The 12,716-nt window shown below is 52.7% G+C and overlaps 1 protein-coding gene across 1 annotated transcript; it reads right to left on the bottom strand.

Annotated features, from left to right (window-relative positions):
• Nucleotides 1–5,470: 5,470 nt before the first annotated feature.
• Nucleotides 5,471–11,921, bottom strand: LOC311177834 (arylacetamide deacetylase-like 3; the record flags this gene model as incomplete). Its single annotated transcript, XM_084244072.1, has 4 exons — nucleotides 5,471–6,245; nucleotides 7,858–7,921; nucleotides 9,333–9,549; nucleotides 11,751–11,921. The coding sequence occupies 4 exons, from the start codon at nucleotides 11,919–11,921 to the stop codon at nucleotides 5,471–5,473; spliced, it is 1,227 nt and encodes a 408-aa protein (XP_084100198.1).
• Between the last annotated feature and the right edge of the window lie 795 nt (nucleotides 11,922–12,716).

Raw genomic sequence — 12,716 nt, 5'->3', positions numbered from 1 at the left:
AAAAAGTGCTCATTTTGGCATATCAGTACCCTGATTTTTTTGGCATGCTAATGAAATCTCAACTTCCAGATCTCTCCTCTATACGATAGAGCATTTAAGTAATACTTTCTGGATTTTTGTGATGTTTATGGTGTATTTTGCTTTCAAAATTCTGTTCTCAAAATAGTTTGCTAGAATTTCTTTTCTCATTCTAAATCTATATTCACTTTTGAACCTAATTTGTGGCATTCATAATTTTGCATTTCTTTTCTTACAGGATGTGTGGTTGCATGTGTTTGTATGTGTGACTGTTTAAAAGGGGGCTTGTGAAAGAAGTCCTTTGTAACCTGCCGTGTCAATAAATATAATTCTGTCATACGGTTTTATTGGTTTTAGGATTTTCTGTCATATGGTTTTCATTGATTTAGAATTTTCTACAATTCTGTTATTTTTCTGGACTGTTAACTAGTTCCCTAAGGTTGGGCAATGCATCTCTGATTTTTCCTAAATCTTTTACAACTCCAAATTCTTCCCTGGAATAAATGTCTAAATGGAAAATTATATGTCAAAGATAATAATATTTTCAGACTTTTGATACATCCTTACATTCAGCAAAATTGCTTCAATTTACACTTTTACCCAAAGTGGACCCAAAAATGGTGGTTCGGTATTCTCACCATCAGTGAATATTATCATTATATTTCAACTCAGACAAATTTTTTGTCTTTTTAAAATTGCATCTCAATGATGTTTCACTTTGCTTTTCTTTGAATCCAGAGCACTGTTTTATATTCTATTGGTGATTTGAGTTTTCCGTTGACTCATGAATTTATTTTGTGGGTTCATATCTTTTACCTACTTTTCTATTTCTGCTAATCTTTTTGCACTGACTTAAAAATATTTGTGAAGATACTGTTTCTGGTTGTTTTGGCCTTAGTTTATGTTGTTTTCTGCACACATGTTTTCATGATGTAGTAAAATCAGTCGTCAGGCTTGAGAGATCCTTTTACACACAGTAACTGCAACTTAATACAATTGAAAGTGGAATATTTCTCTGTCAAAATGTAAATATCCGAATTTTCCCCCAAATAGTGAAAAATACATCAGTAATTATGAGAGGGATTAGAACATCAATCACCATTGACATTTCTAAGCATTATACCTTTTGCATGACCAAAACATACAGATGTGGGTTGTGGAATAAACACAGCAGTGCAGGTCAGTATTTTCTGCCTCATTCTCCATGAAATCTTCTTTTTTTCTTAAGCAGAAGGGGAATCAGAGACTCATAAGGACAAATACAAGACCATTTCCGATTTCCTGGACTCATCAACTACGGTTAGTCGTGCCAATGCTATAACAAGTGTCCATAGAGGCTATTTCCCCCTCAACTCATGGATAGGGGGGCATGTGGTGAAGGCCCCAACACCAGAGATTTTGGGGTCCATGTTGCTCCACCTGACGTCACCTTCCCACAGGCTCTCACTGGCCCCCTCTGCATTCTCTGTATCCACCAGGAAGGGGAAGCTGAGTAAGAGAACATCTTGCCTGCCAGAGAATTTCAGAGCCAGAACACATTGTGGCAGCTTCCCTGAAATGCCGAGAGCCTGGGAAATGCAGCTGTTCCACCCACTGAAGGTGACAATGTGACTGTGTTGGCTGACTCCTGAGAACTTTCCAGCTACACAATCTATTTCCCCTAATTAGGAGGAGATTGAATATAGGGAAATGGAGACTTGAGCTACTTGGCTGGGTCAAGGAAGCAAAGGTCAGGGGAGGGGCTTACTTTCCATCAACAGGAGCTGCTGTTAACCTGCACACCTTAAAGACCTGCCTTCCAGATCTTAGAGGAAGGTTTTCCTCAGGAGAGTCGTAACAGGAACATTTGCCCCCAAGAGTCTGGGAAATGCCAATCTCCGGCATGTAGGCCCTAGACACAGGCAAGAGCTCAGGAGGGTGGGGAGGGTGCTGAGTGCCAGCATCTGACACAGGAAATCATGCTAGTGTAAGCTCGAATTCAGTCTCTGGAGCCCGGCCACTCAGCCACCCCTGCCCGTGCTGGGTCCACCACTCCATGCCAGGTATCCCTGCTCTATGTTCCTCTGGGCTGCCTAAGGTTCCTTTGTGTTAAGAAATTTCTAGCATCTTTCTCTTGCAGATTTTGTTGCAATGCTCAGTGGTACAGTTTCACACTTGTTGTGAAAGTTGTCTGCACCAGTTTGCTGGGGCAGCCTTAACACAATGGCAAGAGTTGGGTGACATCATAAATATTATCTCCAGGTTCTGTCTTTCTGGATGTCCAGGATTGAGGTGAGGGCAGGGCTGATTCCTTGCAGGGCTTTGAGGGAGGGCCCATTCCTGCCCCATCTCTGCGACCTAGAGCAGGTGACTGGCTCAGCCATGTGTCCTCACGTGGTCTTCTGTGCATATCTGTATCCAAATTCCCATTCGCGGGGACACCAGCCACGTGGGATTAGGATTCACCCTAATGACTGTCATTTTAACTAATTACATCTGCACAACACTATTTCCAAATAAGGTCACACTCTGAGATATTGGCGATGGGATCAACGGTGAATAGGGAAGGGGGTTCTTATTCAATCCGTAGCAGCAATTTATCTTTACCACTTTATCTTTTGTCATGATGCTTGTGCTTTGAATTCTACTGCACAATGGTAAAAGCCAGGGAGTAAGTAGGGTGCTCCTCCCCCTTGGGATTGGGGTGCCCCTCAAACCTAGGTGTATTACACTCCTCTCTCTCTTCCTACTTCCACACCCATTCCTCCCATGGGAAGAGAAGCTTTTCCAAATGGAGATCTTGGGAGAAGGAACTGGGCACGCTCAGTCTGCTGTGGACTCTGCCTGCCTGCGGGGAAGGGGCTTTCTGGCCAGGGGTGGTCAGGTACCCCCAGAGAGAGGCGTGTGAGTGTTAGTGCTGTCTGGGATGGGGTGCTTATGATCAGGCGGCACACCTGCTCCCACCCCTGAGCCACATTCTCTGATCATCAGCTTTATCAGAAAGAAGTGTGTCCCTCAGTTTCCCGACAGGAAGTAGATACCATGATAATGCTCTGGGCTGAGTGATTGTGAACCCCCACATTCCCATGTTGAAACCTGATCCCCAACATGATGTTATTTAGAGATAGTTTCTTTGGCAGGTGATTAGGGCATGGGGGTGGGGCCCAAATCCATGGGGATAGTGTCTAGTGACTCCACAGGGCACCATGTGAGGACATAGCAAAAAGATGGCCAGCAGGGACCAGGACACTGACCCTCACCAGACACTTTGATCTTGGACTTCCCAACCTCCAGGACTGGGAGAAATTCATTTCCATTGTTTCGAAGCTATCTCGTTCATGGTATTTTTGTAACAGCAACTCAAATGCACTAAGACAACTCAAATTTGGATAATTTGCAGAGAGCTCAGCCAGGCACAGTGTCAAGATGCCAGGGGCTAGTGTAGCTGGTGACAGGGGCCTCTGTCCCACTCCAGGGCCGTGGGGAGCAGTGGACCCCAGGCTGTGTGAACAGGGCTCCCAAGAGGAGCCAAGCCAGCAGCGGAGGCACACAGCTTGCCCACGGCCATCCCACTGACGGTCACTCTGTTTCCTCCCTAAACTTTCACCCCGGATGTCCGCCACCACCCACACCCTCAGGGAAGCAGCGGGCAAAGGGATCCATATAGGTCAGCACCCTAGGGCCAGAGTAGGGAGGTAAAGGTGAGGAGACAGTGTCACAGGACTGTTTTTAGCTCCACCACCTCGCCTCCTACTCTGCTTCTCAATGGTGCACTCTCAGGCTTACTGTTGAAACCAGTCACTAGAAACTCCAGGCTGGAAACAGTACCCATTTATTCTCCCAGTTCAGTATCCTTATCCCAGTTTACACCCGAGGAGTTCAAGTCATGCCTCCAACAAGTTGTGTAAAACTCTCAGATCTCCCAGCTGCTGGGTCCTCGAACTGTGGATAAGGAATTCTAGGCCTAATTCCACTAAGGCACTAGAGAAATGAACTCAGTGGACAGTCGAGAGCACATTCGAGGGAGAAGATGCCACTCGTTCATTCTTTGGCTCTGCCATCTGATCGATATTTGTATTGACTGACTATTGGCCAGCGAATGAGTCTCTTCCTTCACAAAGCCAGGGAAGGGGAGCACCTATCAGAGGCTCCCTCAGTGGTAGATGATGAGGCCTCATGGGGGCTGGGGGCACCCCCGGGACTGGAACAGCCTCATGGGTATGGTCCCCAAACACACGTCAGTTACCTGTTTGCTCTGAGTCTGTCATGTACAACACTGACTGAACTGGGCATGGAATAAATGCCCAATTTCTCAAAATTATGTCCCCATTTCAAAGCAGGGAGGAGAGAGAGAGGCCGCTTGATTGCTGTGCCGGTGAGTGATTTGTTGCTCCACAAGCCAACATTTGGAAATGCTCTGTGTTGTCTGTGCCCTGCAGCAGCGATTATCAGAGCTGCCTCCTGAGCCCTGGGAAGGTGGATGTGAACAGGAAGGGGAGGGAGTGATTTCTTCTTACCACACATGCCCAAAAAGAAGTCAGCATGACCCATGATTTCCTGGATCAAACCATGCCTCAGTGAGCTCTGGAATTCATAGCTACAGAGGCCAATCCATTCTCTTCCTGACTGAAGCCAATTTGAGCTGGTTTGGTGTCTCAAGACAGAAACCGTTCTCCATATCCATCCCTTCATTTCCCACCATGAACCTGGACATGGTTGGGTTAGGTCAGATGCAGCCTTCTGGGTCACTGCCTTGGACTCAGTTTCCCTCCTTATCCTGTCCTCTAACTCTCCTAATGTTACTTGTGGAAGCCCAGCTGAGCCCAGAGCTCTGGAGGCAGCCCCTGGGCAGCTCCATGCTGTCATCATCTGTCACAAGGTGCCACCATGGAGACTCATCCCTGCTTTCCTAAGGCTCCAGCCCAGCCAGTTGAAACTCAGCTCTGAGTTGAGGCTGGGGAAGGGCAGGGAGGTGCCTACAGGACGAGAGCAACACCAGTTTCCCCACACCCCTGGAGTCTGGACAGCAGCGCTCAGCCTCTGAGCCAGATTGGAGAAGGCCCCTGAGGTTGTCTATTCCGAGGTCCAGGCCATGGGCAATCCTGTTGACACAGCCTGGAGCAGCCTGAGCAGTTAGAACTCTCCCTCAGGGGGCCCTGGAGCTCTTCCAGCTTGTCCACTCTGTGGCCACTGAAGCTTATCAGTCATATTTTCCCAACATGAACAAGGCAGAAAACCCCCCTCCTCGGTACTCCCCACCCCCAACTCTGTCTGTCCTCCTGTTCTCCCTTCAGATGTCAGAAACATGCAGCTGTGGTTCTAACTCTGGAGCAAGAAGGAGATGGTGACCTTGACTCCCTCCTGAGACCACTCAACGACATCAATGTCCACACCAGAGAGAATGTCCTCACCCGTTGAGAACCAGGAGAGGCAGAGTCCACACTCTGGTCATGGCAGCAGGCTGGGGAGCAGGTCACAAGCCATTTATGAAGCGGACCGTCGCGTCCAGGATCTTCCTGGAGCAGGGGAAGGAGAAGAATGTCATGTCGAGGCAGGAGAGCACCCCATGGAAGCCGTCCTCCACGTGGTGCCAGGTCACCCGGACACCCTGGTCCTCCAGCCTCTTCTTGTAGAGCAGCGCGTGGTCCCGGAGAACGTCGTGCTCGCAGCTGACGATGCAGGCTTCCGGGAGCCGCGACACCACGTCGTCCTCTGCAAGCAGGGGCGAGGTCATGAGGTCCAGGGCCAGGAGGCACTCCTGGTAGGCGTCCTCGTTCAGGGGCCCGGGGGTCTGGGGCTGGTAGCCTCTGGTCTTAAACCTCTTGGGGATGTTCTCTGCCCCCAGCCACTTCTGATACTTTGCCCAGACCTCCGGGGGCATGTGGGCATTTTGCAGGACGACGCTTTTCCACGCAGGGTTGATGCTCAGGTAGTTGCACCAACAGTAGAAGCCGAAGTCCAGACTGAGCAACGGGACGTTCTTGTATTGCTGATAGGACGGGCTCTGGAAGTCAATACCTTGGAGGGCGGGGTAGACAAGGACCTGGGCGCGGATCCTGGGGAGGTCTGGATAGCACAGGAGGTTTTGACAGACTATAGATGCCATCCCCCCTCCCACACTGTCACCATAGACCACGACGCGGGCTGGATCCACCCCATACAGCTTCAGGGACCTCAGGAAGTGGATGGTGGCGCAGATGGAATCTCTTACCAAAACTGGAAACCTGCACTGGGGGATCATGCGGTACCTAAGAAACATCAAGGAAGACAGTTGAACTCGTCGCCCCAGCAGAGCCCCAACACCTGTGTTTAGCACCCTTCACCCAGATCCCCCTCTCCAACCCCGCACCCTCAACTTCCCCTTTTGAAGCCTCACCAGCTGAAGGTAAGGTGTGAGGCTGGATGAGGCGGCAGGCACACCCCAGACGAGGGGCGCGGGCTCAGTACCTGGGAGCTGCTGTTGCCACGGAACTCGGAGCCCTGGCGGTACCGAGGGCCAACAACCTGCCCATCCCCAGCCTGGCCTCTCTGCCAACCCCCCACCCCGACTTTGTCTCCTGATTCCCCCGCTTTCCTGAATCTTCCATGAGCAACTCAAGCTTTGCCTGGTGCTATTCAGCCCGTCCTGCCACACTCACAAGCTCCTAGGAGAATCCTGAAGACGTCAGTGCCACCGGGGCCAGCAGATGACACGCCTGCCTCAGACCAGCCACGGGGGACCAGGGCACCCTCAGCTGTGCCGAGCGTGACCTGAGAGCAGGTTGCCGACAGCAGATATGCCAGGATGACGTTACCTTACCAAATCCAAGAGAATCCAGAAATATGGGTTTGGGGGTAAATCTCACCACTCTCAATGCTGGCCACACACACAATATGCACAAGGAAATTCTCCATGGGACCCACAATCTTCCTGCCAGATACAAGCTCTCATCCATCCCCATGGTCCTGATTCTGGGCTCCCCTGGGCCCAGGCAGGACAGCAGTGCTCTCAAGCCCCACACCCTGTCTGCCTTGGATTCAAACAGTAATTCTGTCACAGATTCGCTAGTATGTTCACTGAGGAGCCAGGGGCTCAGCACAGCCAGGCCATAGGGCGTGTAGAGTCCAACAACGGGTACAGAATGGTTTGGGAGCCACAAATGATAAAGTGAAGCCTTTTTCCAGGTCTTTCTCCCTCAGTCGGCATCTGTGTTCCTTCCTCTACTCAGCCAGCAGTGCCAGGAGGAAGCTGGCCAGTGCGCCCTGCAAGATGCTGGAAAGAGTTCCCTCAGCTGGTGCCCTTAAGCAGAATTGCAGGAAACGCCAATGAGCGGACGGGCCCTCCTTGTCCCCCCTCCATGTGATGGGGGTCCAGGCCCGGGGCAGTGTCACAGGTCTCTCCTGCCCCACCTCCACCCTGTGTTTGAGGCTCCAGGTTGTTGGGAGACACCCCAGGGCAGTGAGGACAGAGCAGCTTTTGAATTTTTCTGGCTTCCTTGTCAGGTAGAGGACTGGGAAAGGGTGCGGCTGGGCTTTTGGCTGCCCTGCTGATGCACACCCACCCCAGTGTGCCATGAAAGGAGGTGCTAGAGTCTAGAATGCAGGGCTGTCTCCCCAAGTGCTCTGGTTTGAAACACTACACCTGCTCTGCTTTGCAAAGATGCTTGCGATGGACTCCCCTCACCCATGCACACCTTTGTTTACACCTTCGTTTACACTCACCTGGAAGGGAGGAGCTCCCTCTCTGTCCCAGCCTCCTTGCTGTCTGCCTGCTGGCTCCTCACAGCCTCCCCTCCTCCAGGTGACCCTCCAATACCCCACCTGCCACCCACACCTACTTCCCACCGATATCCGGGTCTCAGCCTGTGTCCCTGCACTCACCCGACCGACAGAACCACCGAGTCGCTCTCCTTGCACAGCTGACGGCAGATGCCGTGGTGGGTCCCTAGAAAGTGAAAGGTTTTTAACATTCTTGGGGATGCTGAGGACAGCCCCTTCTCAGTGGCAGCAGCTCCCTTCTGTGGCCTGGAGTGGCGAGTCCAGTGATTTTGCAGTTGGTCCCCTAGCTGCCCCCCCTCCACTCTCGCTGTTATCCCTTGAGGCACTGTCCACTTTCTTGAAGATGCACCCTGGGGCCCACCACTCCTGCACAATAGCTGAGGAGCGCTGGGCTGTGGGGATCAGAGGTTCAGGGAGGGACTCTGGGCTCACAATCGAGTTCAAAACCCAGCTCTGTCTTCTCTCAACAGAGCTGAAGTTCTGCCAGGCCAGTCCCTTCACTCCCCGGGGCTGCATTTCCTCATTTGCAAAGTGGGAAATGAGAATAACAGGACCGGGCATCCCTGGTGGTGCACTGTGAAGCTATCCACAGCCTCTGCAGCATAAGATCGATCCCCAGCCAGGGAGCTGACCCACATGGCACAGCAGACCCCTCCTGTCTCCCCGCTGCTCCCCTCAGCAGTGTATTTCAGTAGATCCACCACTTCTGCTCCTCACTCTGTCTCAGGTGAATGCTCTCGCCCTTCGCTGCACCTCTGCCCTGTACCCCAGTTCTTGTAGTCATAAATAAATCTTAAAAAAAAAAAAGAAATAAAAGTCCTTTCCAGCTAAGTAGAGGTGGTGGTCACAGCCTGGTGAATGTGGGGTGTCCCTCAACTGTACGCTTTTATTTTTTTATTTTTTTTTATAGAGGCATGTTTTTATTTATTTATTATATTTGTTTGTTTGTTTTGTTTATACATGCACTGGGTACAGTCAGAAGCGCGGGAGGGTGAGAGAATTCACCAGAGCCAGAGCGGGGAGCAGAGCAGGCAGAAGGACCGAAGTACACTGCTGAGGGGAGCAGCGGGCGGCAGGAGAGGTCTGCGCACCATGTGGGATCCTCCTCCGGTGGCCGGGGAGCAGCCGGGGATCGAACCGGCGCTGGGATCCTCCTCCGGTGGCCGGGGAGCAGCCGGGGATCGAACCGGCGCCGCAGAGGCCGCAGGCAGCTTCGCAACCCAGCGCTCAACCGCTGCGCCACCGGGGAGGCCCCCTCAACTGTACGCTTTTAAATGGTAGGTGTTGTGCTATGTGAATTTCGTGTATCCAGACAGACGCACAGACACTCACATAGTCCATGCACACGATGTATTCCCTGCATGAGCAGCGTGTTCCATATACATGCACACGTGTGTCACTCGTCACTTCCAGAAAGAGCTCACATCCCATATCTTTGATGTCTTTGCTCATTCAATGGGGAACCTGCTTGAAGTCCCAGGTGCTGACAAAGCCCCAGGAGCTAGAGGGACACCTCATGCTGGGCTCCATCTGCTGAGCCAGGTGCCCTGGGGGCTGGTAGGGGGGAAGGCACTTACTCAGGCTCCCTATGATGCCCCCGCCTCCATGGTAGAACACGATGCCCGGCCTGCTGGAGCAGGAGGTCGCCTTGGGCTGGTACAGCTTCACGGGGATGGTCCCGAAGCGGAGGTCCGTGACCACGACCTCAGGGTCGTTCTTGAGCGGAGGCAGATCGTGCACGAAACGGAAAAACTGGGGCATAGAGCAGATCCTCAGCTTCTCTAAAATAGTGCCCTGGGGTGAGAGAAGAGGCAATGTGGGGGGCGGGGGCTTCAGTGGGTCCTTGCTGCTGTCTGAGGCCTCACCTGTCTCCTCCAGAAAGGGGTGGCCCCAGCGCCACTGAGTCTGGAGTCTCCACGGCACTGCAGCAAGGCCACCCCACCCTGCCCGAGCTGCCCACCCCACCAGGCCTCTCCTACCCCTCCCCCAGATGCCTTTTCCCTAGCCCTAAACCCAGCGTCAGACACCTACCTGGAGCACCCCCAGGAGCTCCCGCTCCACCTTGGCCCGGACAGGTCCTCTCCTGCAGGGAGACCCCCCTAGAGCCCCCACCCACCCCGGCCAAAGTGGATTGGGACAACGAAGCCATCTCCAAGATGGAATTGCTGCGCTGTGGTCATGCTTTTCAGAGGGAGGGGTCTTGTCTTTTAGGGAGACCTACTGATATGTTTTTGGATCAAATAATGTGATTCTCGGATTTGCCCGGTAAGGATTGGGGCAGAGGGGGCAGCGGGGGCACCGAGGACCTTCAGTGTTGCTGGCGCTGCAGGAGCCCCAGTTCTGTCTCCCTCAGTTCCCACTGAACCCTTGTTTGCATAATAACAGGAGAAAGTGAGCAAAAGTGTGGGTTCTCCCCAGGGCTGGCTCTTTGCCATGGCCTCTCCCCCTTTTCTGTGCCAAGGTCACTTAGGGCTTCAGTGACCCTGGTGACCTCGTCGTGCGTGGCTGGAGAACAGGAAATGAAATATGGGGGATGACAAAGGAAGGCCATTGTATCTGACTCTCGATATCAGAGTAAATTGTGCTGTAATGAAATAACGCGTGTGGTCCCGACTGGCCCATGACTCCAAGAGGCAGCCGCCTCTGCACTGTCACCCTCCAAGGGACAGGAGCCTGAGCGGTTTTTCCACCAAAGTGCAAATGGCCAGAACCGCTCCTGACGCGCCTTTGTGTCTCTCGGTGACCTTGGAAGCTGCGCCGCCAGCCTGTGGTCTCTGCCGCTCATCACGAGAAGAATGTCCAGTAGAGGGTTATGGAGACGGGGCCATTGAGACCCCATGTGACTTCTTAGCTCTCTTGCATCCTGTCTCATGGGGCCTCGGGGATCCCCCTCATGCATGTGGCCTGCTTCCCTTTCCAGACAGCCTAGCCAATCTGTGCAGCATTTTGCTCCTTGCCATGCCCACCCACCGCGTGAGCCTCACGCTCCCCAGCACCATCTGCCTGGACTCTGCTTCTCTCACCGTCCCCATCCCCAGAGCGGTGTCCGCCCGAGGACACGCAGTAGTTGCAAAGACACCTTTGTGGGACAGATCAATCAGCTGCAACAAGGGGTTTCAGGAGCAACGTCTCTGCACCAGGGAACACACCCCTGGGGGCTGTGCCCTGAAGCCGGGCTACTACGGCTCCCTGTTTTGCAGTAGAAGAAACCCAACGACTGCATTTGGGAAACTGGACTGTGCAGGCTAAGCGTCGAGGCCAGGGGGACCCTTGGGGAACTTCGCATCCTGTGAAAGCTGAGCCTGGACGTGAGATACCTTTGGCCCCGGCTCTCCTCCATCGGGGTATCTGAGAGCACAGGTGCCAGCAACATTTCATTAAGACCCAGATTTCCTGTATACAGTTTCTGTCCTTCCCTGCCCCTGCCACAGGCTCTCAGGCATCATTGTTCACACGTGTGTTCTGAAATGGCGCACACCGGATGGCAAGCAGGTCCGAGTCTGACAGGGAAAGTCTGTCTCTCAAAGGCCCTAGACGTGTGCGTCTAGACACACGTGTTTTCACCTGTCCTGATGGGGCTCTCTGTGTCTAGTTTGCCATTGGCGGTGCTAGCTGGCAGGTAGGCAGGAACAGGAGCCCCAGGTTCAGAACAAGCCACCCTATCTTTGCAGCTTCGCAGAGCAGCGAGTCTGTGCGGGGAGTAAATGAGGCCAGAGCGGGGCAGCAGGGAGAGGGGGCTTCTCTCCTTTTTCTGTGGACTGAGAAAGTGAATCCTCTGGATCTCGAGGCTGTCGGCTCAGACCCACCTGACACCACTAGCAAGAGGATAGGGATGATTATCCCCTCGGGGGGATTGTTCAGGTTTGGGAATGCGCTGTCCCCTCCACCACCAGTCGTGTGATGATTGTGTTCATTGGACTCGAAGCTGCTGGGGTGTGTTTTCCCACCTCCCTTCTTACGCCTCCAGAGCAGCACAAAGAGTAAGCAAAACTCACCCACATCAGCAACAGCTGAAAGACACAATGGAGGAGCCGCAATCTTATGGGGCGGTTGATGCCCGCAGGGACGTCCACAGTGAGGAACTCGGTGCAGAAAACCCACACCGAGACCAAGGCCAAGAGCACGCCCGCCAGCAGGAAGAACGGGAACAGAAGGATCAGCAACATGCTGTTCCACCGCAGAGGAGGCCGGGAGGAGGCTGGGAGGAGGCTGTGTCCTGGGCAGTCCACTCAGGACATGAGTTGGGGCCGGCAGAGCGGTCCACTTATACATCACTGCCTGCCTTCCACACCTCCCCGTCTCACACAAGCCCAGCCCTGCCCTGTGAGTCACAGACTCAGGTCAGGCCCCGGTTCTAGGAGAGGATCAGTGTGGAAGGGAAAGTGTTTCTGCAATCTGACCCAGATGGAAATGAGAACTCCAGAGTCCCAGTTCACACCATTGTTCTGATCCTCAAAATATCCTGGGGTGAGTCCCCAGGGACAGCACAAACACCTTTCCCTTCACCTGCACCCTGACCTCATCGCTCAGCCCTTTGTTGTTCTGTGACCACACCTGCTGTTTCACACTTGCCTGCCCAGGAGGCGCCAGGACCTTTGCACTTGCTGTTCTCTATGCAGCCTTCTTCCACAGAGGTCAGTAGGCGGAACCCTCCCCTACTGCACACCTCTGTTTGAACGTCATGTCTCCCAGGCTTTTGTAATCTTGTGGCCCTTATCAGTTGAGAGACTTCATTCTACACTGGCTCCTTATTGCCTGCAGAATGTAACCTTTGTGAGGACAGGGATTTTGCTTTGTTTCTGCTTTATCCCTAGAATGTAGGTCAGGACTGGTTCTTAGCCTATTGAATGAAGCTTAACTTCATGAGCAGAATCTGCCCTATTTTTTTTTAAAGATTTATTTATTTATGCATACAAGAACTGGGGTACAGGCCAGAGGTGTGGGGGTTGAGAAGATTCAAC

This window comes from Talpa europaea, assembly GCF_964194135.1.
Source record: "Talpa europaea genome assembly, chromosome: 9".
Lineage (NCBI taxonomy): Eukaryota > Metazoa > Chordata > Mammalia > Eulipotyphla > Talpidae > Talpa > Talpa europaea.
The sequence above is the reverse complement of the archived record's forward strand: the minus strand, read 5'-3'. Positions and strand labels throughout refer to the sequence as shown.